Genomic DNA, 24,649 nt, shown 5'->3' on the forward strand with positions numbered 1-24,649 from the left:
TAAGATGCATACCTGAAACACGTGTTTCACAACGCAGACCTTGCCCTTCTTAGGTGCACTGACTCTGATATTTTCTATTTTGTTAAATTGAAAAAAACTCAAGCCAGACCCACTAAATTGGCATAGTCCAACGTTTCCCATTCTGCATAATGGCACCAAAAATTGTCTGCCGTGGCCCAGTGCAGGGGCGGCCGGGATCACCTGGGGCACCATTACCTAAGGCCAGCGGCTGGGGAGGTGGACTGTCGTCTTTGGTTTTGTTTTCCTAGCTCTGGGTGGGGCTTCTGTGCTCAGTGGGGGGTTGGTTTGCAGGCCCCCGATCTGCTAGGAGGCTCTGTCAGTGGCGTTGGGGCCCTGGGGGTCCTTGCGGGGGACGAGGGGAGCAGGAAGTTCCCCCGAGGTCAGGGTGTGGCAGCATCTTCCACAGGGGACCATGGAACACAGGACTTGCTAATTAAGTGTCTCAAAAAAAGTGACCTTTTCCTGCCGTCAGTGACCAGGAGGCAGGTAAAGATGCTGGTCAGGTGCATCTACAGAGATTAAGGGAGAAGTTGTGGAGCAAAACCAAAGAGAGCCAACTGCGGAGGAATCCGTTTACCCTTTAAATCACCTATTTCACTGTTGCCAAACCTTTATTAAAATGCTTCTCTCAAAGGAAGAATCACATGGCTTTTCTGGGCTTTAACACCCAGATTTTGTGTCTAAAGGTCACTGGGTGAAGACTGTCAATCTGATGGCAAAGTGCGGTGTGGACAGAGGGACCGAGGCCTCCCATCAACAGAATTAGGGCACAGGCAGCCTCTTCCTACCCAGGGAGCTGGTTTCTGCACCAGGTTAGTGTGGAAAGAAAACACTTCTTCAGGTGTTTCAAAATTGACACGTTTCACTTGTATTAAAGAGCCTGACCTCCCCTTAGAGAACAGACGCCAAACACAGCATTCAGATGGCTAGCCCCACTGGAGTGTGTGAGACTGGACCAGAATGATAGACTTTTAGATGTAATACAGGACCTTCTACCATCTGTGTTTCCACCCATCCACCTACCTGTCCATCCACCCAAGTACACACCATCTACCCATCCATCCATCTAGCCATCCATCCATTCATCCATCCATCCATCCATCCATCCATCCATCCATCCATCCATCCATCCACCTATCCTTCCAACCATCCATCTAATCCATCCATCCATCCACCTATTATCCATCCACCCACCCACCCACCCATCCATCCATCCACCCACCCACCCACCCATCCATCCACCCACCCATCCATCCACCCATCCATCCATCCACCCATCCATCCACCCATCCATCCATCCATTCATCCATCCATCCATCCATCCACCTATTATCCATCCATCCACCCATCCACCCACCCATCCATCCATCCACCCATCCATCCACCCATCCATCCATCCATTCATCCATCCATCCATCCATCCACCTATTATCCATCCATCCACCCATCCATCCACCCATCCATCCATCCACCCACCCACCCACCCATCCATCCATCCACCCATCCATCCACCCATCCATCCATCCACCCATCCATCCACCCATCCATCCATCCATTCATCCATCCATCCATCCATCCACCTATTATCCATCCATCCACCCATCCATCCACCCATCCATCCATCCACCCATCCATCCACCCATCCATCCACCCATCCATCCACCCATCCATCCATCCACCCATCCATCCATCCACCCATCCATCCACCCATCCATCCATCCACCCATCCATCCACCCATCCATCCATCCATTCATCCATCCATCCATCCATCCATCCACCTATTATCCATCCATCCATCCATCCATCCATCCATTCACCCATCCACCCACCCACCCATCCATCTACCCACCCATCCATCCATCCATCCATCCACCTATTATCCGTCCATCCATCTATCCATCCATCCATCCATTCACCCATCAGTCCATCTACCCATCCATCCACCCATCTACCCATCCATCCACCCATCCATCTACCCATCCATCCCCTCATCCATCCACTCACCCATCCATCCATCCACCATTCCTCCACTTATACATTCATCATCCATCTATCAATCTAACCACTTGCCCATCAGCCCTCCATCCATCCATTCATCCATCCCTCCATCATCTGTCCATTCATTGTCTACACACCCATCCATCCATTTTCTACCTCTCTTCCCTCCCTCCTTTCTCCATTTCCTCTTTCTATCCATCCATCAATCCACCCATCCACCAACCACCCATCTATCCATCCACCTACCCATCCACCTAAATACCCATCCATTAACTCATTCATCTGTAAATATAAATTGAGTGCCACTGTCTACTGTGTACCAGGTCTATTTAAGACAATGGCAGAAGCGAATGAGACCAGCTCAGCCCCTGCTCCCAGGGGAGCTCCTGTGCAAACTGGGGAGACAGCACTCTCCATTCCATGGGACACCTGCTGGGGAGGCCTGGGGAGACTGGGGGTTCAAGGAGCACTGAGCAGGGGCAGAGCCCAGAAGCGGGGGTCAGAGAAGACTTCCAGAGGTGGCGTCCAAGCATAGTGATAAACCACAGAGCTCTCCTCTGGGCTGTGGCCAGAGCTGACTGGTGTCTAGAAGGACCCCTTTGGCCAGAGTGGACAAGAGATCCTTAGGGACAAAAGGCAGGGAGCCACTCAGGACTCTGGCGTTGTCTCCCCAGAAGAGGCTCTTGGGCTGGGCAGTAGCAGTGGTCAGACCACATGGCTGGAGTCTGGACACCTGGGAGACTGCAGGGGAGCTGACCAGGCAGGTGAGGGCTTGAGAGAGAGGTGGGACAGATGGGGGCAGGAGGGGACGAGGGGCAGGAGGGGATGGCGCACAGCCAGCGGGGGCCCTGGGGTGGGTCTGGGTTAAGCCCACTGGACCTGGGAGGCCCAGGGGCTGTGCTTGCCCTTGGCCAGGGAGAGGTGAGTGAAGGCAGGTTCTCAAGGGAGGGGGAGGTGGCGGCCCGAGGCAGCCTGCTGCACAAAACGACATCGAGCAGGAACACGGCTACTCAGCCACGGCCGTTTTCCCATGGGTTTCTTTTATTGTTGGTGACGACCACACAAGAGGCCACTGTGAGACAGATGGACATGGACAACGTGGGTTTTCTACACGAGTGCTCAACACTCCGGGGAAGGGCGGGGTGGGACCGATTCCTCTCGAGCTCCGGTCCACAGCTGGTTTCCCCTGAGCGGCCGGTTCCACAGGCCTGAGCCGAGGTCCATTCGCAGGGATGGCCAAAAAGCCTCTGTGGGCCTGTCTGGCAGTGCCTCTCCAGCAGCATGTCCTTGGACTGCGGCCGTGCTCCCTCCGGGACGGCAGTGCTGGGAGCATTTCTCAGCTGAGAGTCCAACATCCTCGCCAAGGACCACAGGAACGTCAGCAAACAGATTTCAGAAACCAGCCCTGCATCCTGAGAACTGGCTTTGATTCCCGTGTCAGTACGATTCTAAAAGCCGTTCCCTAAGGAAACAAGTGCTGTTCCTGACGTGACACGTGCCTCAGAGAAAGTTCCGGCGGGGTCTCCCTCCCAAGACTGCGGGGCTCCAGGCTGCCACCTCGGGGGCTCTGCAAGGCCGGGGACACCACGGGGGACGCACCCCTGCTCGTGGCGAGCTCACTTTCTCCGTGGCTGGGGGCCCACGTCGGGCAGCAGTGGTGGCAGCCCACATGGATTTTATGGAGTTTTCTTGTAGCTACAAGGAAATAAACAGCACCCCCATCTCACACTCGGGTCCTGGCCCTCCGTGGGCTCTGAGCAGACCTGTGTGACGTGGGGACACGTGGTCCCACTTTGTCACCTTTTGTATGGCTTCCGCCATTTCACCTCTGCACAATTAGGCAAAATATGACACTTGGCTTTTTTAATACGAGCAAAACAAAGGATCCAAGAAGCTATTGTGAGCGCTGGGATTCTCAGCAGAGAATCCGTAATCTATAATTATCGTATTTCTCCTCCACACATAGATGACAGCAAGCTGTGGGCTCCAGGGGGCCCTGGGGTGGGCACGGGGAGAAGGGAGCAGCTCTAACGCACAGAACACGACTCAGACGCTTCTACCTGCGGGACGGGCACAGACTAGGTAAGTTACACAGCGACACGGCGGACAGAGGGTCATCTCCCTGTGGCACAGAGGGTGTGACCAGTCAGAGGGAAGGACTTGAGCGTGTCCAGCGAAGCAGAAGTTACGGAGTGGGAGCAGCCCTCCTTTCTCTCAAAACTCAGATGTTCCTTCTTCGTTGCCTCTGTCCTGCCGTGGATGGCGCCCTGCGGGCCTCCTGCCTCCGCTCCCCTCTACACCACGAGCCAGTGGCGGAGCTGGAAAGAAAACAGGGCTTAGTCAGACGTGAAGAGAGGAGCTCCTTGGATAAAAGCAGCTCCTGGGCCGGCGGCCCGGCTTGTAGCTGGGAGATCCCTGAGCAGAGCGGGCGGCTGGGGGACCAGCACTGCTCCTGGGGCACCACAGACCTGACGCCCTTTTTAACTTTATGGAGACAAGCCACCACTTCACAAAGAGATGTCGGAGGGCACAGTGGCCTCAAGGGGCCAGAGCGTGGACCAGCAGCCTCTGCCATCCCTGGCCAGTGTGACATCAGCTGCTGGACGGACACTGGATGCCAGCGTGCCTGGGCTGGTCCAGAGCGCTCGCCTACTGGCTCGCATGTGACCTGCGATGCCCCTGGCCCCCTGTGGCCTCTCTCCTGGGGCCTCTGATCCCGACCCAGTGGAACCCTGCACCCCGTGGTGCTGTCTGCTTTGTGTGACCTGCGGGTGTGGCATGAGGCCTCGTTCACCGCTCGGGGAAGGGTGAGATGGACAGGGGCCCTATTTAGTTGTCCACAAATGTCATCGCCTGTTATTACCCAGCTGTTAGTTCAGCCTGTTTTTGAGCACAAGCCATTCGATGGCACTAAATGGCAAAGAACCGTGTTTTGTAAACATTTCCAGACAAAGACGGGCAGGGCTTGTTTCTGACACAGCCACACCGGGGGTAGGAAGATGCTGCCTCTGGCCCCACGGCAGGGCCCTCCGTCACCATCGGGAGAACCTGCTCAGGACACACCCACACAGCAGCCAGAGGGCAGGGCTGGACCAGGGACGCCCCGGGGGCCGGAGCAGTGGCTCCGTGGTGACTTCAGACCAGTGCCGAGGCCGGGGGGCCACACCTGGGACCCCAGCTGAGACCCGCCCCCGGGGGTGAAGTGGCCCTCTGTCCTGGCCGCAGATGAGCCGAAGGCGACCTTCTCAGGGGAAGGTGTGCTCACGGGGCCCCTCAGAGCCCCCGCAGGTGGGGGTCAAGCCGGAAGCTGCACGCAGGGAAGAAGAGGCAGCGACCACCCCGAGCGGGTCGGCAAGAGCCAGAAGCTCAGCTCAGATGCCCACGGACCAGAGCGGTCGTGGTCCTCAGGTTACCGGGCAGCTGTGTAGGAAATGGTTTAGAAAGTGATAGATGCCACTTACAGTTCTGCACAATTCACAAGGCCAAGTGCTGCTTCCAGAGAGTGAACAGTGTAACTGTCAGTGAAGGGGGCACAGGAAGGGGGTACGTGATGGAGACGCTTTTCCATAACTGCACACGTGACACTTCCACGTGCAGCGTCCAAGTGAACGGCCACAGCTGCAGACAAAGATATTTCTGGTCCAGGGAATTCCCTGGCGGTCCAGTGGTTAGGACTCGGCGCTTTCACCGCCCGGTCTGGGAACTAAGAACCCGCAAGATGCGCAGCTCAGCCAAAAAGCAAAAAAAGATATTTCTGGTCCAGATGGAGTAATGGGGACTGAATATATTCTACCATCTGACACAGCTTAAAATGAACAAAATATATATAATAATAGGTTTTCAGACACAGGAGGTCAGACGACAAAGGACAGATTCCCCGAGGGAGACAAGCAGGGGGATCTGTCCAACTGCCCCGTTGCGGCCTCGAGGGGCTTCCTAGGCTTCAGCGGGGGAGGGGACGCCCAGGTGGGGCAGCGAACCCCTGGCCTGATGAGGTGGGGTGAGCGCTGGGGAGCCCAAGGCGGCTGGAGTTCACAGGATGGAGCTGCAGAGGGGCGAGTGCGGCACTGAGAGCCCTGGGCACGTGCACGGGGACCCGAGGGTTCAGCTGAGCATTCGGGGCACTCGAGGCCGGAGACACCCTCCCGGCAGGATTCGGGAAACGTCTCTGAAACTCACAGGACGGGAGCCAGGCTGGAGCATCTCCTGGATCTTGGGGCGCCGGGTAGAGTGTCACCCAGGTCTTGCACCAGCATTGGAAACTGCCCCACACTAAATGCCGCCCTGGTCCCACCTAACAAGTCTTAAAAACCAAGTCCCCCAAAGATCAAACTGTCTCCAAGTAACTTAATGACGACCCAGAACAAAGCTCAAGAATATGTAAAGGAACACAAATATATCCAGCCTCTAACAAGGTAAAACTCACAATATCCGGAATCCAATTAAAAATGACCAGATGTGTGAAGCAGCAGAAAAATTCAACCCCTTATGAGAAAAGTCAACTGACACTGACCTGGAACAGACACAGATGTTGACACTGGCAGATGAGAGACTTACGTAGTGATTATAACTGCAGTCCATATGTCCAAAAAGGTAAGTAGAGGCATGAAGGACATAAAAAGACCCAGCGTGAACTTCTAGAGATGAAAACTACAATGTGTGAAATGACAGGTGTGCTGGACGGGATTATTAGCAGATTAGACTTTGCAGAGGAAAAAAATTAGTGGACTAAACAAAAGCAACACGCAAAATAAAACATACAGAGGGAAGAGAATTAACGTGGCCTAAAATATGTGTAACTGGAGCCCATGAAGGGGGTGGGACAGAAAAAAATGGAAGAAATGACAGCCCAAAATTTCCAAATACACTGAAAATGATAAACCCAACGTTCTAACAGGCTCAGTGGACTGTGGGTGTGAGAAGCATGAAGTACGGTGCTGTAACCAAGCACAGTGGAGAAATGAACCCAAAGACTCAGTCAGCGTGATGCCCTTTCAATACGTTTAAAAACAACTGAAACCAAACAGTCTACTTTTCAGGAATATAGCAGCACCTACAGATGCGACAAAACTGTGCAGCAGAAAATGCATGGGAAATATTCAGCTACATTGAGATGGTGTTGACTTCAGGCGCAGGAGGGTGGCAGACAGGGAGGTAGATGTGAGTTACTATCAAGGTGGCGTTTTGTACGGTTGTTCACAAGGGTTTATTTTGTAATGTGATTAAATAAATGAAAAACAGCCACGGGTGGACTAATGTACAATGGTGCACCCGGACACAAAACCTAAAAAGACACCTGAAAGAGTATGAGACCTGGAGGAGGCAGAGAAGCCTCACATGGCAGAGCCCAGGACGGAAGCAGAGAGGCAAGGGGCAAGATTTCAGTAGGGTTGCAAAATTCCCAGAACTCACAAAAAACATGAATTTACAGACCCTGGGCACACAAGAGATGCCGGGAGGAATAAGTAAATAAAACTACTTAGAATAGCTTTGCAATAATATAAATAAAAGAAATCTATGCCCAGACACATCACAGGGAAACTGCAGCACCAAACGCAAAGGAAGCTGGAACGGGTCCGGGGACTCCGCCCCATGGGGCCACATGTTTCAGCAGGACCGCAGGGCTGCAGGTAGAGAACCAACATCTTCAAAATGCTGAAAGACCATAACTTGATCGAGAGCCACGTGCCTGCGGAAACTCTGTCATAAATAAGGGCAAAGTAAAGACATTCACAGACACACAACAGTGAGGAAGTTTATTAAGACACCCCCTTAAAGGAATGTCTGAAGGATGCTTCTTCAAAAGGCAAGAAAATGGTCCTCAAAGGAAAGATGTATATGCCAAAAAGTAGAGTGAACAAATAAACACTGGACATGCACATTTGTCCAGGGAAGTTTCTGGACAAAATAACAACAAATAAAAATAGTGACTAATTTGTGGGTTAAAAATGACATAAATGGAATATTGGACAATAATAGCTTGTTAATCTGTAGGAGGAAAATTTAAGTCCTTGTGATATTCAGGATGGGGGTTCAGATAATGTTTAACTTTATACTTAAAGTGAAATATGCATGGTACAATTTCAAAAACAACTATAAAATGAATAGAATAAAGTATATAAATTCCAAACAGAGAGGAAAGAGTAGAACAAGAAAAAAAAAAAGACCAAAAAATCAATCATAAAAGGCAATAATAAGGTGGAAAAATAAACATTAAAAAATGGAACAGAGTTAAAAAATAGCAGAATCAAGTCCAACTGTACCAATAATCACAGCAAATATAAATGGATTAATCTGCCCAGTTGCCAGACTAAAGCATTCCAGTGTATTCGAGGTTTGCAAAAGACACCTAAATGTTAAGATGACTGCAAAGTTGGAAGTTAAAAGATCACAAAAGACATTTCAGATAAACTCAAAAGAAACCTAGTGCAGCTGTAGTCACCTCAGACAAGAAGGACTTTAAGAGCAAAAACACAGCAAGGGAGCAAGGATCAGCCAAGTAGATGTGATCATTCTGAACCCATACCTGTCCCAGAAAACAGGCTCAGAATAGACAAAACAAAACCCAGTAGAACTACAAGGGAAAATTGGACAAATACGCTTTCAAGGTCAGATATCCCATAAATATCTACTGATTACTGATGGTTAAACAGAGCTAAAATGGGCAAAATTGCCAAAGATTTGAACAATGCAGTTACAAGCCCAATCTAATGGACAGAAGGAGAATTGCATATCAACAATTGGAGAATACATCTCATCTAAAGATACACGTAGCATTTATAAAATTTGATTAGGTACTTGGCCATAAAGGAGTATCAATACACTCCAAAGAATGAGTAAAAAGGTGTCTGAACACAATGCAATTAATTTAGAAATCAATAACAAAAAGATAAATGAAACATCCCCATATATTTGGGAATTTAAAGGCAGACTTCTAAGCATTCATGGGTGGAAGAAGTCACAATGAAAATTAAAATACGCTTAGAACTAAATGATACACAAAATGCTATGTTAAAAGTTGTGACATATAGCTGATTCACTTTGTTATATAGCCGAAACGAACACAACATTGTAAAGCAATTATACTCCAATAAAGATGTTAACAAAAATTTCTAATTATAAGAAAAAAAAAAAAGTTGTGGAACGCAGCCAACAGGGCATTTTGAGGGAAATTCTTAGCCTTGAATGCTTATGTTAGAAAAGAAGAAAGGTTGAAAATTAATGATCCACGGTCCAAATTAAGAAGTTAGTAAATGTATGACAGAGTAGACCAATGAAAGTAGAAGGGAGGAATAATGACAGAGCTGAAATGAACGAGACAGAAAGCAAAGCACAAACAGAGCATCCTGCACCAAGTCGCGACCCTTCAAACTGCATAAGGGGAACTTCTCTGTCCCAGTAGGCCCCCACCCCACCCCTGCCTAAAATCATGCCCCTTACACAGCTTCTGAGTCAGTGTCCACGTCCTGGAAGGACTAGTCTGTGCAGCATTCACAGCTGACGCTGGCGCCCTGACCAAGCACCTCGCCCTGGCGTTGGGGCAGGGAGCACCCACCCAGGTCACCTCCGCCCCCGGCCGGCAGTGGGGAGAGTGGCACTCACTGTGAACTGGCGCACCTCCCCTCTGTCCACCCGCTCGTGCTCCTTCTCGGGCGTGATGGCGTAGGCCAGTTTCTAGAAGAGAAGGAGCAACTGTGGGCGCCGGCCCGGCCTTAGCGGGGTGAACGGGCCCTGGTCAACTGCTGTCGATGTGGGAGCTGGTGGCTTGGGTCTCCTTAGACCCTGGAGCAAAGTTCAGCCCAACTCGAAGTAGCCGCTACTGGAGGAGGTTCGTCTCCACGTCAAGCTCGCGGTGGGCCCTGAGCAAAGGTGTCCTCTGTCTCTTCCAGGAATCCCGGCACCAAGATATGAGGTGGAGGGACCCCTGTGTCCAGCTCACCCACCCTCTCCTTCATAGGTGACGCAGGAGCATGCCTGACCGACTGCGAGGCCCAGAGCCACCCCCAGCCCACATGAGGGTGCCTGCCTGGGGATCCCCCTGGCCCTGCTTGGCCCCAGGTGGAGAGGGCGGGTCCCCTGTTACCACCCCACCCTCAGACCACTGCCCTTCCACCTGCACTGCACGCTGTAGAGCATGTGTGCACACACACAGAGACACACACAGGCAAGTACGCACGTGTATGTGCCCACGTGAGGACACACACACATCAAGACAGGCACACACAGGCATACACACACACACACACACATGCACAGGTACAGCCCCCCACACCAGCCCACGTGTCTCTGGCATGGTCACCGGCCCCTCCAGCCCCTCCTGCTGGGCAGAGATGAGCAGGCGGGAGCAGGCCTGGGACAGGGACACCCGCCTGACCTTGTTGGTGGCCTCACAATCGGGGGGGGGGGAAGGGCAGGTGAGGGAGACCCATCCAGATACACACCTCCCTCGAGGAGCCGGGCAGGCTGCAGAACTTGTAGGCAGCGTAGATGGGCACCACGGACATGGAGGACGCAGCGATGGCCCAGCCCAGCGCGTTGGCCCACTCGGGGAAGATGTAGGCGCCGTAGTGCGGGGGCCTGAAGGTTGCGATGCTGACCACGACCACGAACTGGAACCGAGGGACGGGGGTCAGGGGCGGCCGGGGGCAGGGCTACCGAGCCGGTGGCTCCAGGGGAGGGTCCCCCGCGCAACGGGACTAGGCCGTGAACCTGGGCAGCGGGCGTCTGTGTGCACTCTGCAGACTGGCGCTGCTGCAGGACGGGGCAGGGGTGCCCGGGGGGCGCACATCCCTCCAATTCTTAAGTCTGATGGGCGGGGATTCGCTCACTGTCCCTTGTAAACCTCACAGGTTGCCACACGGGGAGAAGCAGGACACCTGGCTGGTCTGGAGGTCACATGCCCCAGGCTGCTGGGTCGCTGGGGGTGACCAGCAGCCGCTGCAGGTTTGGAGCAGCTCAGGGAGCTGCGGGCTTGAACTGGGAACCTCACCCCCACTCCGCCTCCTCTCTCACTGGTCCTCGGGGTGGAGGGGGTGCTGCCCGAGGCCCCTGCCCAGTCGTGGACACCCTGGGGGCCGCTGGGCTGGCTGGGCAGGAGGAGGGCCGAGGTCACGAGGTGCTCGCCGGCCTGGGCTCTGCACTCAGAGCTGGACGGCCGCTGAACGGCGGCCCAGGGCCACCAGACAGGGCAGGCAGTTCCAGCTTCGTGAGCCATCGGGGCTCGGTCACAGCCACCCAGCTCTGAGGCTGTGGTGCGGATGCGTGGATGAACCAGCACGGCCGTGCTCCAACGCAACAGGCGGTGGGTAGCCCTGGCCGCAGGCCCGAGCTTGCGGACCCCTGGCCGGGACGACAAGCAGCTACTGGGGAGCCCTGGGGGCCGCGCTGTCACAGAACCGGAGCGGCTCCCGTCCGGCCTCGCGTCTGAGCACCTGTCTTCCCAGGTTCTAACCCTTCTCTCGGGCCTCCAGGCAGAGGTCAGCTGACGCCCTCCAAGCACAGGGGCCGAGCGGGACGCACACGGGCCTTAATCGGGTGGGAGCCCTGCCTCCCGTGAGTGGTTTCTCAGTGGCTCCAGTCGGGGTGGGATCTTCAGGAGACCAGAGGATTTGGGGGGCCAGCCTGCCCTCCTGCCTGAGTCCGGTGACCTGCTGACTCCCGCCCGTGGAGACCCTGGTCCCCGGGCAGCACCGAGCCCCTCCCCCAGCATCAGGCATGCGTGGCCCCTGCTGGACCCGGTGGCGGGGGAGCGGGGAAGGAGGGGCCTCACCAGGAGGAAGCAGGGGCTGATGAACTTCCAGCACAGCCGCCAGTAGAGGCTGGGCCGCTGCCCGGTCATCTGTTTGATGTCGTCGCTGAACTGCCACACGCCTGCGGGAAGGTGGCCAAGCAGGCGGTCAGCACGGCCCCTGCCCGAGACGCGGGCCCCGCCGGGCCCTCACCAACCCCGGGCCACCCCCAGCAGACCTGGAGCTCGGGCTGCACGCTGGTGCCCAGGCCGCCCCACCCAGCCGCCCAGGGGTCTTGCTGACCCGGGCCCGGTGCCTGTCCCCGTGGTGACACTGGGATCACCGATGACCCCAAGGGGGCCCGTGGGGCCTCCGCCCTCCTCCCATCTCGGGTCCTCCTCCCCGTGGCCCACGGCCATCCCTGCTTCCCCTCTGTAATCACTTTTTTTTCATTTACAAAAATCATGGTAAAATATATATAACATAAAACTTACCATTTTAACCATTTTTAGTGCACAGCTCAGTGGCATTAAGTACATTCACATTGTTGTGCAAGTACCGCCACCATCATCTCCAGAACTTTCTCATCCTCCCCAGCTGAGATTCTGTCACCATTAAATGCTCACTCCCCATCCCCTCACCCAGCCCATGCCACACCCCCATCCTACTTTCTGTCTATGTGAACCTGACTCTTCCAGGGACCTCATGGGAATCCTACAGGATCTGTCCTTCTGTGACTGGCTTATGTCACTGAGCATAATGCCCTCAAGGTCCATCCATGTTGTAGCACGTGTCAGAACGTCCTTTTTAAGGCTGAATGACATTCCGTTTATGTAAACGGTCATTCTTTTGTAAGGAAAGCTACTCTAGAAGCTCCATGTGCCGCAGCTTTCTCCAGATCTCACAGTGATTTCTCTTGCCCTGAGCCTGGCCTGGCCTCTGGTCACGTGACAGCAGCTGGTTGGCCGAGTCTTGTGTCACATGTGGGGACACAGCAGAGCCACACCTCCATGCAGAATCCCCTCTTCACACTCCAACCCCATCGTCAGATCCCGGACTCGGACCCTGGAGAAGTGGGGTGGAGGAGGCTGAACCCAAAGGCCAGCAAAGACGGGCGTGCCCACCAGGCCCCTCGGCCCCTCAAGCAGGTCCAGGGCAGGCCAGCCCCTCCTGCGCCCAGCCATCCTCTCTGAGACCACAGGGACCTGGGGTCACTGAGAGGTGGTCGCATTCTGGGTGTGAATTGCCGTCTGGAGAAACGGCGTGACCTCTGTCTTCGGAGGCTTTGGGGAGCACATGCTCGCTGCAGGGCCAGCCTCCCTGCCGTCTCTGCCAGCCCCACGTTCATGGCTGTGGGATACGTTTGAAGCACTTTCTCTCTTTCTCTGAGGTTTTATTTTGGGGTGGGGAGATTATAATTTAAGACTATAGGCAAGTATTGATTCCAGGTGCCAATGAAAGCACAGAGAGCTTGATATTTCCCTTTTCTGTAGAAAAGTAAGTATAATTGGAAGAGTGTTCTTGGAACATGAACTAGTTGCCAGGTTAAGCCTCTCAAAGCTAAAGTGCTTTTCAGGTTATAATTCCAGGGCCGAGGCAGAGACCATGACCCCTCATGTGACGCCAGGGCTGCTGCGAAACTGTGGTTCTTGAGCAGCACAGGCCTTTGGCTTCGGGCTGAAGCACATGCACATGCAGAGAAGTGTGCCCGTTATCTCGAGCTTTCACTGCAAACCCCCCCAGAGACACCTGGCCAGGAGAGCTGAGCGGCACCACGGCCCCAGGTCACAGGGAAGAAACGGAGAGAAAGCAAGGTGGGCCCGGGCAGCAGGCTGGAAAGGACACAGCTTCTGCAGCTGTCAAACCTACAGCAGCACATCCCGGGAAACATGGGGGACACCCCAGGAGGGGCCGGGGCGCACGGCTGCAGGCTGGGCCACGCCTCTTCCAGGGGCTGCCTGCTGACCAGCAGGTCCCTGACCTCGAGGGTCTCCCAGTCCTAAGGCGTGAATGAGCGCAGGACCGGGGTGGGGGGTGGTCTGGGGTCCAGGTGGTCCGTGCAGGGTCAGGAGTTCTGGCCTGACGCTGAGCGGCGGCTCTCTGAACACCACCATCATCCCCCGTCAGCTGAGGGCCTTAGTGGCACGTCCCCAGAGAGAAGCCCACTCAGCCTGTTCCCCTGCCGCCTCGGCGCTGGTCGACCGCGCTCAGCAAATGCGGAGACCTCGCCTCCAGCACCAGCCAGTGTCCCAGCGTCCTCGCAAACCCTTCCTCCTCAAGAACCAGCAGCACGATTATGTGGCCACACCGGGTGCTCTGACCGCAGTGAGGATCTCGGGCTGCCGTCCAGGCTGTCTTCACTGATCCATTGGACAGCGGGCTGAGAGGATCTCGGGCTGCCGTCCAGGCTGTCTTCACTGATCCATTGGACAGCGGGCTGCCACGCCTCCCCTGGGATGTGTGGTGACCACAGTGCAGGGCAGCTTTGCCAGAAAGCAAGCAGCACAGCGACAAAGCCCAAGGACGCCGGCCCGGCCGGTCGCAACGACGGCACAGTGGCTGGGTCTTTGCGGCTGGAGCACACCAGCCCCCCGGGGAAAGCTCCGTCCTTACCGTAGAACCAGGCCACCCCGATGACCTCCATGAGCACCCCGAAGAGGATGGACGTGCCGGCCGCAAAGTGGTCCAGCAGCGTGAAGACGTAGATGCCACCCTAGGAGAGAGGGGAGCGCCTGCTGAACTCGGGGTGCCCGGTGTGGCACGCCTCGCCCACGAACGTGCTCTTTCCAAAGCATAAACCTGGCCTGCAGTTTCAGCTGACAGACAACTTCTATTTTACTCCCTAAAGAGTGTTATTTGAATCACTAAAATTCAGTCCACAAGCAGCTACTTAGGGACCCACCTATTACCAAAAAGAAAAACTCCTCTCCTCCCCAACAATTAGGGATGAAAGCAAGCAAATGCCAAAGTTGGCAGGGCCTCTGTGAGGGGGAGGACCTGGGTCCTGCACCCCCCCGACAGGCCTCCCCCGCCCCTCCTGCCCCACAGATCCAAGGGCTCTTCCCAGGGAGCTGTCCAGGTTCTGAAACACTCCAGACCAAGCGCTCAGGCACCCAGGGACCGCGTGAGACCATGGCGACTCTGAGTGGCCGTGGCTCCCCGCATGTGTCCAAGGCCACCCCGAGTGTGACCACAGCCACCCGCGTATTACAGGTCATGGGTTGTTCGGAGGGGTGCAGCCCTTGGAAATGCTGTGGTTCTGTCTGGTCTGACAGCACTAACCATTGCTGCCCAACACCAAACGCTAATGAGACATCGTCGGGCGGGCGAGGGCAGGTACGCAGGTACGTACGTTGGTGACGCAGAAGAGGGAGAGAAGGAAGGTTGCCAGGACGATGAGGAGGGTGAAGAGCTCCCGGTGCCTGTGCAGCAGCTGGAACTCATCGATGAGCCCGGTGATCACCGACTCCATCCCGCCCATCTGCAGCCGACACAGGGCAGAGGAGCGCTGGGGGCGGGGCCGGCGCTCTGCACCCCGCCTAGGCCGCTATACGGGTAACTCAGCGGACGCGCGCGCAGAGCCAGGAGCTGCGCGGTGTCCGGGGTGCGGAATGCACCCTCGGCAAGGGCTGCTCTGGTGACACGGCCACTGGAGAGGGAGGACCTGGGGTGGACGCCGTGCCCTCTGGTGAGGAGTTGCCAGGGCGGGGAGGAGTGCCACGTGGCCCACGTAACACCGTCCCCTGCGTCGCCACAAAGGCTCAGCTCTGCTGGGCTTTTCTAGGCAAGTGTCTGTCCCACAAGCACAGCTTCGTTTTGCTCCCAGGGAGGACCTGGCCTGGCCACTGGCCACGTCCTCCCTGATTAAGCCCTCCTGACTCTCAGCACTGTCGTGACGGGGTGTCGCCCACGAAGCCCGGCCAGCTGCGGAGCCTCTCTGCCCTGCTCTGCTGGGACCACCTCGTCCAGGAAGTGCTGTTTACGGGAGTCACCGCCAAGGGCTGTGCCCGCCCAGTGGGCAGGTGACAAGGCTGATGGCGAGGCGGAGGTGGAGGGCTACAGGGCGTGGCCAGCCGTCACGTGGTGGGGATCCGCGGTCCTCTGCACTTTCCGGGAAGCTCGGATGAACACGGGGCCTGAGGTCTCGGCTGTCGGTCCCCAGCAGGCCACGTGCAGGAAGAGCCTGAGGGAGTCCGCCTGCCGAGGCAGCGCCCGCGCGCACGCAGGGCCACCACAGGATGCTGAGAGGGCCAGGCCGGAGCCTCGGCTTCCCACCCCGCAGGGGCGCCCTTCCTCCTGGCGGCTGAGGGCAGGGAGAGCGTGAGTCAGGCTGCCTGGGCCCTGTGTGTCCCGTCACCCCGCTGCCTCGTTTTCCTGCACTGCCCTGCTGCCCCCGGCCCTCTGCCTGTGTGTTTAGGACTCGCAGGGGGCTTGCTGTGCCCCCCCCCCCACAGGGAAAGAAGAGGGGAGAGTTGGTCCGAAGCCTCCTTGCCAGTTACTGTGGGACCCTGCCTCCCACGCAGGGGCTCTGTGCCGGCACCGGGGTTTGGGAGACCCGCAAGGGCATCCGGGCCCGGCCTGGCCCTGTGAGGGCTGGCTGTCACTGGTGGGCCCACGGCACGCGAAGCGCCGAGGTCACTCACGGCGCTGTCGATTCCCAGGGTGAGCAGCATGACAAAGAAAACCACGGCCCAGACGGAGGACAGCGGGAGCGTGGCAAGCGCCTCGGGGTAGATGATGAAGATCAGCCCCGGCCCTGAAAGCAGACCCCGCCGTTGCTTCCCGTCACCCCCAGCCCTGCCCCCACCCGGAGACCACAAGAGGGCACAAAACCCTGCCCATTGCCTTCTTTCCGCTCTCCTTGGAAAGTCCTCCCTCCTGGAATTCAGGGCCCAGGGCTCTGGAGAATGGAAACCGGATCCATGGGAGGGAGGGCCTATGTTGTGTCCCCTCCAGCCCCCAGTCGTCTCCCGGGGCTGCGCGGGCCCTGGGAGAGGAGGGGGCACAGCCAACGGGAAGAGGGCGGGAGCGGCTTCCCGGGGTCCTACCCTTCATCCCTCCAAACACTCGGGGCGCCTCCTGGTTGGTTTTTCGTGCCTGTCGTGGACACATGCGCACACCCTCAGGCATGCTGTGGTTCATGTAGCCCACACTGTAGATATTTTTCTGCACCGACATATTACTCTAAGTATCGTCTTTAAAAATCACGTGCTGTTACAGAGATACCGTAGTTTAGGGAGCGCTTCTCCATACGCTCCTGGCAAGGCAGTGTGTTTCTGCTCACGTACGAGCCTCCTCTGACCCTTTGACGCACTCCTGGGAGTGGGACTGCTGGGTCAGGATGGGCACATGCGGGAACCACACCTGCTCTCTTACCCCCGGCAGGCGGGATCTGGGTGGAGGTGGGGATAGAGCGGCTCAGGACTCAACCAAGACTCAGGCACTTTGGCTGCAAATGATCCCAAAGTAAAAAAAGATGCCCACAGGAAACTGCTAGTTGATCATTTTCATGGTTAACTTAAAAAGACGTGCCATGTAGCTCACTGGCACAGTCTCCCGAGTACTTGATCACAGAGGTGTGACATAACTTCTCCGGTTCCCTTGTCCTCAGCGGGGCCTGTGTTGGGTGCCAGCTGTTAGGAAGAGGGCACTTACTGATCCTTCTAGAGAATCAAACAAAGGCCAGAGCCAGGGTCCACCTCCCAAGGTCTCTTAGGAGCCCTGGTGTCAGGCCTGTGCTCTGCGACTCCCAACCCCACGGAAGGAGCAGGGTTTCCGGTGTGGAACGAAGGGGTGGCTCGTTTGAAAAGCTCTAAAGTCTAAATGCCACAAACCCAGGAAGATAACCATCTGCTCGGCTGAACGTAAGGCCAATATCCTCACCTTTCATTCCTGTTCCTGGGTTAACATTTCACCCTGTTTTCTTGAGAATTAGAGCTATAAATGACATTTACTTTGCTTGTCACAGAAATGCATAGACTACATTCAGCTTACTCTCAGGGGTTAGTGGAGGTTCTTGCAAACTATTGCTATTTATCATAATAAAGGGCAAAAGAGCGGAGAAAATGCATAAATGCAACAGTGAGTAAATTTCACTGCTCTGTATTTATTTGCATTATGTTCCCTTTCTCCTGCCTATATTGGATTTTTTTTTTTTTTTCCTACAGGAAAGAGTATGGATTTGGAAACACTTGCTGAGATTTCATCCCAGCCCCCAGCTTTCCCACCGCAGTCTTGGAGGGGTCTGCCTGCCCCGTCTCCAAACCTCTGTTTCTTGCTTTCAAAGTGCAGCTCCAAATGGGACCTAATGAAACTTCAAAGCTTTTGCACAGCAAAGGAAACCATAAACAAGACGAAAAGACAACCCTCAGAATGGGAGAAAATATTTGCAAATGAAGCAACGGACAAAGGATTAATCTCCAAAATGTATAAACAGCTCACGCAGCTCAATATTAAAAAAACAAACAATCCAATCCAAAAATGGGCAGAAGACCTAAATAGACATTTCTCCAAAGAAGACATACAGATGGCCAAGAAGCACATGAAAAGCTGCTCAATATCACTAATTATTAGAGAAATGCAAATCAAAACTACAATGAGGTATCACCTCATACCAGTTAGAATGGGCATTGTCAGAAAATCTACAAACGACAAATGCTGGAGAGGTTGCGGAGAAAAGGGAACCCTCTTGCACTGTTGGTGGGAATGTAAATTGATACAGCCACTATGGAGAACAGTATGGAGGTTCCTTAAAAAACTAAAAATAGAATTACCATATGATCCAGCAATCCCACTACTCGGCATATACCCAGAGAAAACCATAATTCAAAATGACACATGCACCCCAATGTTCACTGCAGCACTATTTACAATAGCCAGGTCATGGAAGCAACCTAAATGCCCATCGACAGACAAATGGATAAAGAAGATGTGGTACATATATACAATGGAATATTACTCAGTCATAAAAAGGAACGAAATTGGGTCATTTGTAGAGACGTGGACAGATCTAGAGACCGTCATACAGAGTGAAGTAAGTCAGAAAGAGAAAAACAAATATCGTATGTTAACGCATATATGTGGAATCTAGAAAAATGGTACCGATGAACCGGTTTGCAGGGCAGAAATTGAGACACAGATGTAGGGAACAAACGTATGGACACCAAGGGGGGAAAGCGGAGGGGGGTGGTGGTGGTGGTGGGATGAATTGGGCGATTGGGATTGACATGTATACACTGATGTGCATAAAATTGATGACTAATAAGAACCTGCTGTATAAAAAATAAAATAAAATAAAATTCAAAAATTAAAAAAAAAAAAAAGTGCGGCTCCCAACACTCAACTTCTCAAGAACCGGATGGGCTGACGGGGCCGACCCGCTGAGAGCTCAGGGCGCAGGTGGGGTTGGCCCTCTGTTCCCCTCAGCCCCTCCCTGAAGGCCACCCTCCCGCTCAAGAGTGAGAAGACCCAGGAGGAGATCAGTCCCCCAGCCCCCAGGAGAAGAGGGGCTCCCCAGGGGAAGGGAGGGGCCCAGCCCTGAGCGGGCCGGTCCCGGGGGAGGGTCCTCCTGGCTCACGCACAGAGCGATCCTGCAGGCCGGTGAGGGTGGCAGCCGTCGCGGGAGGCCTCGGGGTCCTGGACTGACCTAGCTTCAGGCTGCCTAAGCCGTGACTTTCTGCCCAGCACCCCAGGGGCTCTCTCCTGCGGCGCCCAGCTTGGTCCCTGTGTCACCTGGGCCCATGCCCTCTCCCGCCCACTCCCCCTCAGCTAACTTCCTAGTTTGCAGACACTCCGTGTCCGTGTCGGCATGGTGAGCAGGTTGGGAACATGGGTCTCTCTTGTCACCGTGTCCAGAGACTTCAGGGGACTCTCGGCTATTATCCAAATCCCATCTACACGTGCCACGGCCACTGGGTATTTGAAGGAAAAGCTTTGGAACAGATTAACTGCTATGTCCAAACCAGCCCAGCTTCCTTCTGGCTGACCACACAGAGGTCCATGCCGCTTGGAACAACTCGGAGCCCTGAACTTCACGTCCCTGGCCAGGTGTAAACAACGGCGGGGGCCGCCCAGGGAGGGGAACCAGACCCTCGTCCTGCAGCCGAGTGGCCTCTGCAAGGAGCACTGGGACAAGGGGCAAACATGCGGCAGCCTCTGCGTGCAGCACGGTGGTCCGAGGGGGCAGGAGCGGGGGGCGCGGGGAGGCGGTGGGTGCGCTGCACCCAGGATCCTGTTCTCAGTCGCATCAGCAGCTCTTGGGAAGGGCTCTGGAGGCCTGTGCATTTCCCTCTAGGTTTGCAGGGAAGACACTCGTCAAGAACTGGGCAGCCTGAACCTCGGGAGCGGGCGGGGTCGGGGGGGACCTGCCGGCCCCGGGGCACTCACCGTCCTTGGCCACGTCCCCGATGGGCACACTGTGCTTCTGGGCCATGTACCCCAGGAAGGAGAAGACCACGAAGCCGGAGGAGAAGCTCGTCAGCGAGTTGACGGAGGTGGTGATGATCGCGTCTCTGCAGGAACAAGACGCGCTGTCTCAGCACCCGGCCTGGAGCCGCTGCAATTTCCAGTCATTATTCGTAATTTACTGCGTCTGGGGCAGGCAGCTCCGGGGGCGCTTCCCTAGTCGAGCAGGCCTGCCCCTCCTGCAGCCCCAGAGGCTGTCCAGCGCTGCCCTGAAGGAGGGAGGCTGGCACCCGGTGATGGTGACAGGACCTCCCACCTGGACCCCCCACTGAGCGGCTTTGGGCTCTGGCCAGACATTGGCTAGGCCAGGCCCTACGGTCCGTCCATGTTTGCCTGGGGACCAAGGGACTCTTGGGACTCCCGACTCAGTGCTGAAGGCGAGACAGTCCCACCAGCAAAGCTGGGGCTCCAGGTGGGCAGCACAGACGACCACAAGGGTCCCTACCCTGCTCGACAGGGGCTACCAGGCGGGGCTTTGAGATGTCTCCCGGGGAGCTTGCTAAGAAGAAGGTTCTGACGGGGCGGCTCTGGTGGGCCCCAGATGCTGTGTTTCCCATTCGCTCCTGGGGGTCCAGTGCTGCCGGGCTGTGGACCCCACTCTGACGGCTGAGAATTCAGAGAGCAGGGGAGGAGGGGGTGCGGGGTCAGCCCTCCTGGTGCCCGAGTGGAAGGACGTTTGCAGCGTGCTCAGACCCAGGTGGGCACAGGGTGGGCGCTGGCAGGCGCTGTCTGGCCCTGCCATCCAGACTCCACCTTTGTGTGGCCCTCTGGGTAGCAGTCAGTCTGGCCATTTTGCTGTGCACACCGCCTTTGCATTTTTATCCTCATGATATGAAAGAGAATAAATACAGGCTCATGAAGGTCAAAGGAAGCAGTCCTGGATGAAATTCTTTCTCCGTTTTCAGAAGGACTTCAGGGCCAGCAAGTGGCTGTGGGTCGCTCAGGTCATCCGGGCTGGGCGGCCCCAGCTGAGATGCCGCCACAGCTCTGGGTACACAGTGCGGCCACTTTCCTGCTTGTCCTGCTGCCGGGCCCCCGGCGGCCTCTGCACAGAGTCTGGGAAGCCCCTGGGGCCCAGGATCCCTAGGTGCAGGCCGGGTGGGGACACACGCAGGCCCTTCCTCATGGGGCACGTCGGGGAGGCGACCGACCCTGAGTGCTGGGAGGAGGAGGCCGGCTGGGTGGGGCAGGGATGGAGGAGGGGGGCAGAGGAAGGGGCCTCCGTGGGGGGTCTGGGAGGCCTCCTCCCAGGGAGGTGATCAGCATCTTCACCGCTTCAATGCTCCCTTAAAGCCACAGTCAACACTGTGCCTAGAGCTTCCCTGTTAAATTTCCACTTTAAAAGCCATTTGGCTTAGAGCTGCAAGCACAGCTCACTTTCCCCTCCTTTCATCCAGGGACAGATTATTTCCTAAAGTCAGCGATGCCCCCCCCATATCAGCTGTGTCCCCACCTGATTCTGCAGACCCTCTTGCGGGAGCCCAGGACTCACCTGTAGCAGTTGTTAGTGAATTTATTGTAACTGGAGAAGGCGATGAGCACCCCAAGCCCCACTCCCAGCGAGAAGCATATCTGGATGGCGGCGTCTATCCAGACCTGCGCGGGGCAGGGAGACAGACAGAGCGGCGGTGAGAGGTCCCTGCGGGGGCCCAGCCAGCCCAAGGACAGGGAGCGGTCCTGGGGTGGTCCCACAGACGGCCGCACCCTCGCTGCCAGGGGCTCCAAGGAACAGGGTCGAACTTAAACTCGACATCATTGTCAACAAGCAAATGTCATCTCAGGGAATGAACCTTTCCCGCGTTGCTGGCCTGAGAGAGCCTGATACACAGGGGGCTGCGTCTTGTTGCAGGCCCTGCGGTTTCCCATCACTCCAACTGGTGAGGGTTGGTCTGGCCCGTGACCCTGGTAACAGCAGTAATTTATGAAAACGCTGTGTGACGTGCGTGCCTCAATCAGACACGTGCCCACCAATGCCCGCTTTCTGTCCTTCCCACGGAAGCACATGGTGAGTGCAGGGTGAGCACGCGGCGGGACATGCAGAAAGGCCTGTGGAGCCGACCGTGGCTCTGACACTGTGCGCTTGCTGGGGGTGGCGCAGGTGACATCCGCGCGCTGACACACATGACAAGTGAAGGCCTGCAGTCGATACTGGACCAAGGAGGTATTTTAAAAGTCAGACACGACCCTCTTGGGTCAGGGTGATGTGGAGACCATCTGGTGATGGTGATGTAGGCCCCCTTGGCCCTGCACAGCCTGGGGCAGGGATGAGGAGGAGAGTGGAAACCCACCCCGGGGGACTGGCCAGACCTGCTGGGCTGGCGGGTCCTGGGGGCTGTCCCCACAGCCCGTGGTGCAGGCCTGTGGGCCGGGGTCCTCAGGCAGTGACTCCAGAGCTCCCCAGCTGGGGATAGCGTGTTTCCCAGCTCAAGGCCTAGAGTGGCCGGGTGGGCAGGGGGCCAAGGGGCCCCCTCGTGCTGGTCATCAGCCAGCCCGTCTGGGCAGGTAGCTGCAGACAGGAGCCGGTGTCGCCGGGGGGCTCCTATCTCCTCTCAACCCCAGGTCCTCACAGTGGTCAGTGACCACCCCAGAGCCTTTGCACGTGCAGCTCACCCATCAGGACACGCCTCCCGGCCATCTGTCCAGGCCTTTGCTCACTGCTGCTCCTAGGACCCAGCTCCAGACCCAGGCCACGGTCCACCCTGGCACCCGCCTGGGCAGCCTCTCAGAACTGACCTGGACTTGCCCTTCCTTTACTTCCCGGCCTCCTCTCTCCTGCTGGAATGGAGCCCTCCCGGACAGCACTCTGTCTGTCCCAGCCCAGACGCCGCCTGCCCGATGCAGCAGCTCCACGAGAGCTGCAGATGAACGACTGAGAGTCTGGACGGCCTGAAAGGGCTGGGCGTCTGGATGCCACTGAGGACAGTGACGCCGACCCCAAAGGCGGTCCCCTTTGTCCCCATGGGGACCAAGAAGTGGCCCCCAGGGCTCAGGGCAGCCTCCACGTCAGAGCAGCGCGGGGTCCCCGGCGCCACGGGCACAAGAAGGGACGGAGCCGGCAGTTACTTCCGCCCCATCCACTTGCTGGGCAGGCCCCTCAGTGGAACCTCCGCTCCCACCCGGCCTGGACCAGTGAGGACCCGGCCAGGCCTCTCCCTGCGGCCCCTCTGGACTGAGCCACCATGGCTGAACCCCCGGGGGTGGTCAGGGACGAGCCTGGGACGGTGCTGGGGCCCTGCGCCCTGATCTGGGCCAGCCCCCAACCACAGCCCCTCGGGGCCTGTGGGACCTGGCCCCCCACTGCCAAGCCCCAGGGGAAGGGTGCCAGGGCCGCTCGGTCTCTGAGGGAGGCTGCCCTGAGCCTGGGAGAGGGCGTACAGGCAGCACCTGGGCCCGGAGCAGCCCTGGGAGGACAGCTCAGGACGGCCGCCAAGCTGGTGAGGCCCAGGCCCTGCCCTGTCCTGAAGGACGTGGAGCAAAGTCAGCCAGAACCCCGTGGAAGGACCGGGAACGGCCCCCCACCCCCGAGCTGAGGACTGCATAGACCTGCCCTTCGGGGACCGCGGTCTCCCAGGAGCCCAGCGCTTGTGGGCCTGCTCTGTGGTCTCTGCTCCTTCCCGCCCTAGCTGACGGGACTGTTAGAGGCAGGGACACTCAGGTGAGGTCCAGTCCTGTTGTGTCTCCGTCGCCCACCACCTACGCCTGTCTGTCATCCATCCGTCATCTACCGCCTGTCTAGGATCTATCATCCGTCCACCTGAAATCTATTATCTGTCTCATCCCTCTGCCATTGTACCTCACTTGTGACAACCACCGGTTCCTACTGTTCTCTGCTTTCTTCGCACCCCTGGCATCTGTTTTGCGCACTCTCATGCTGCCTGCCCTTCCTGCCTGACGCCCCACTTCTCTTTGACTTCCAGATCACGCCCACCTGGCCTTGGATGCCCAAGGCCACCTCCTCCTGCCAGCACCCCGCAGCTGCCGCGGGCTTTCCCGAGGACAGATGCCCTGCTGACCTCTCAGCTCCCCGGGCTCGGCTCCGCAGCTGTGGGGCCCCGGACCCGCTGCTGGACGGACTCTCCCTTTAGCCGTCCGTGGAGACACGTGTGCTGCCCTCACAGCCTCGGTCCTCCGGTGGGCTGCCCAGCTGGTGCCCGGCCCTGCTCGCGGCCGCCCTCGCCGGTGCGCTTACGGGGCCGAGACCGTGGCGCTTTCCTCTCGCTGCTTCTCAGCGCCCGACCTCCGCCCTGCCAGCTCCCCCCATTCCCAGGGCTCCTGGGGTCGGAGCCACATCTGCCTCCCCTTCTCGCCCTTCCTCCCCACTGCTGCCCCGGGGGTACCTCCTCCAGCCCGGTGAGCCCCACAGCCGAATCTCTCACGACCTGGCAGCGTCAGGCCCCGGCCCCACACCTCAGCCGAGACCGCCCTCCCCCTCCTGCTG

The 24,649-nt window shown here is 56.9% G+C and overlaps 1 protein-coding gene and 1 pseudogene across 1 annotated transcript in view; one reads left to right on the top strand and one right to left on the bottom strand.

The window, feature by feature from the left end:
• Positions 1-1,231: 1,231 nt before the first annotated feature.
• LOC132363513 (splicing factor 3A subunit 2-like) lies at positions 1,232-1,889 on the top strand (annotated as a pseudogene).
• Positions 1,890-4,314: 2,425 nt separating this feature from the next.
• The window catches only part of SLC6A3 (solute carrier family 6 member 3), a 34,366-nt gene continuing 14,031 nt past the window's right edge, over positions 4,315-24,649 (bottom strand). Inside the window, exons 6-14 of the mRNA XM_059919206.1 lie at positions 21,704-21,807; positions 20,134-20,258; positions 16,392-16,504; positions 15,101-15,229; positions 14,362-14,461; positions 11,790-11,890; positions 10,462-10,629; positions 9,623-9,694; positions 4,315-4,338 (exon numbers count right to left, since the gene is read on the bottom strand). Of these exons, the coding sequence (XP_059775189.1) occupies positions 4,315-4,338; positions 9,623-9,694; positions 10,462-10,629; positions 11,790-11,890; positions 14,362-14,461; positions 15,101-15,229; positions 16,392-16,504; positions 20,134-20,258; positions 21,704-21,807 (936 nt within the window). The remainder of the gene's footprint in view (positions 4,339-9,622; positions 9,695-10,461; positions 10,630-11,789; positions 11,891-14,361; positions 14,462-15,100; positions 15,230-16,391; positions 16,505-20,133; positions 20,259-21,703; positions 21,808-24,649) is intronic.

Source organism: Balaenoptera ricei, chromosome 3, assembly GCF_028023285.1.
Source record: "Balaenoptera ricei isolate mBalRic1 chromosome 3, mBalRic1.hap2, whole genome shotgun sequence".
NCBI classification, from domain to species: domain Eukaryota; kingdom Metazoa; phylum Chordata; class Mammalia; order Artiodactyla; family Balaenopteridae; genus Balaenoptera; species Balaenoptera ricei.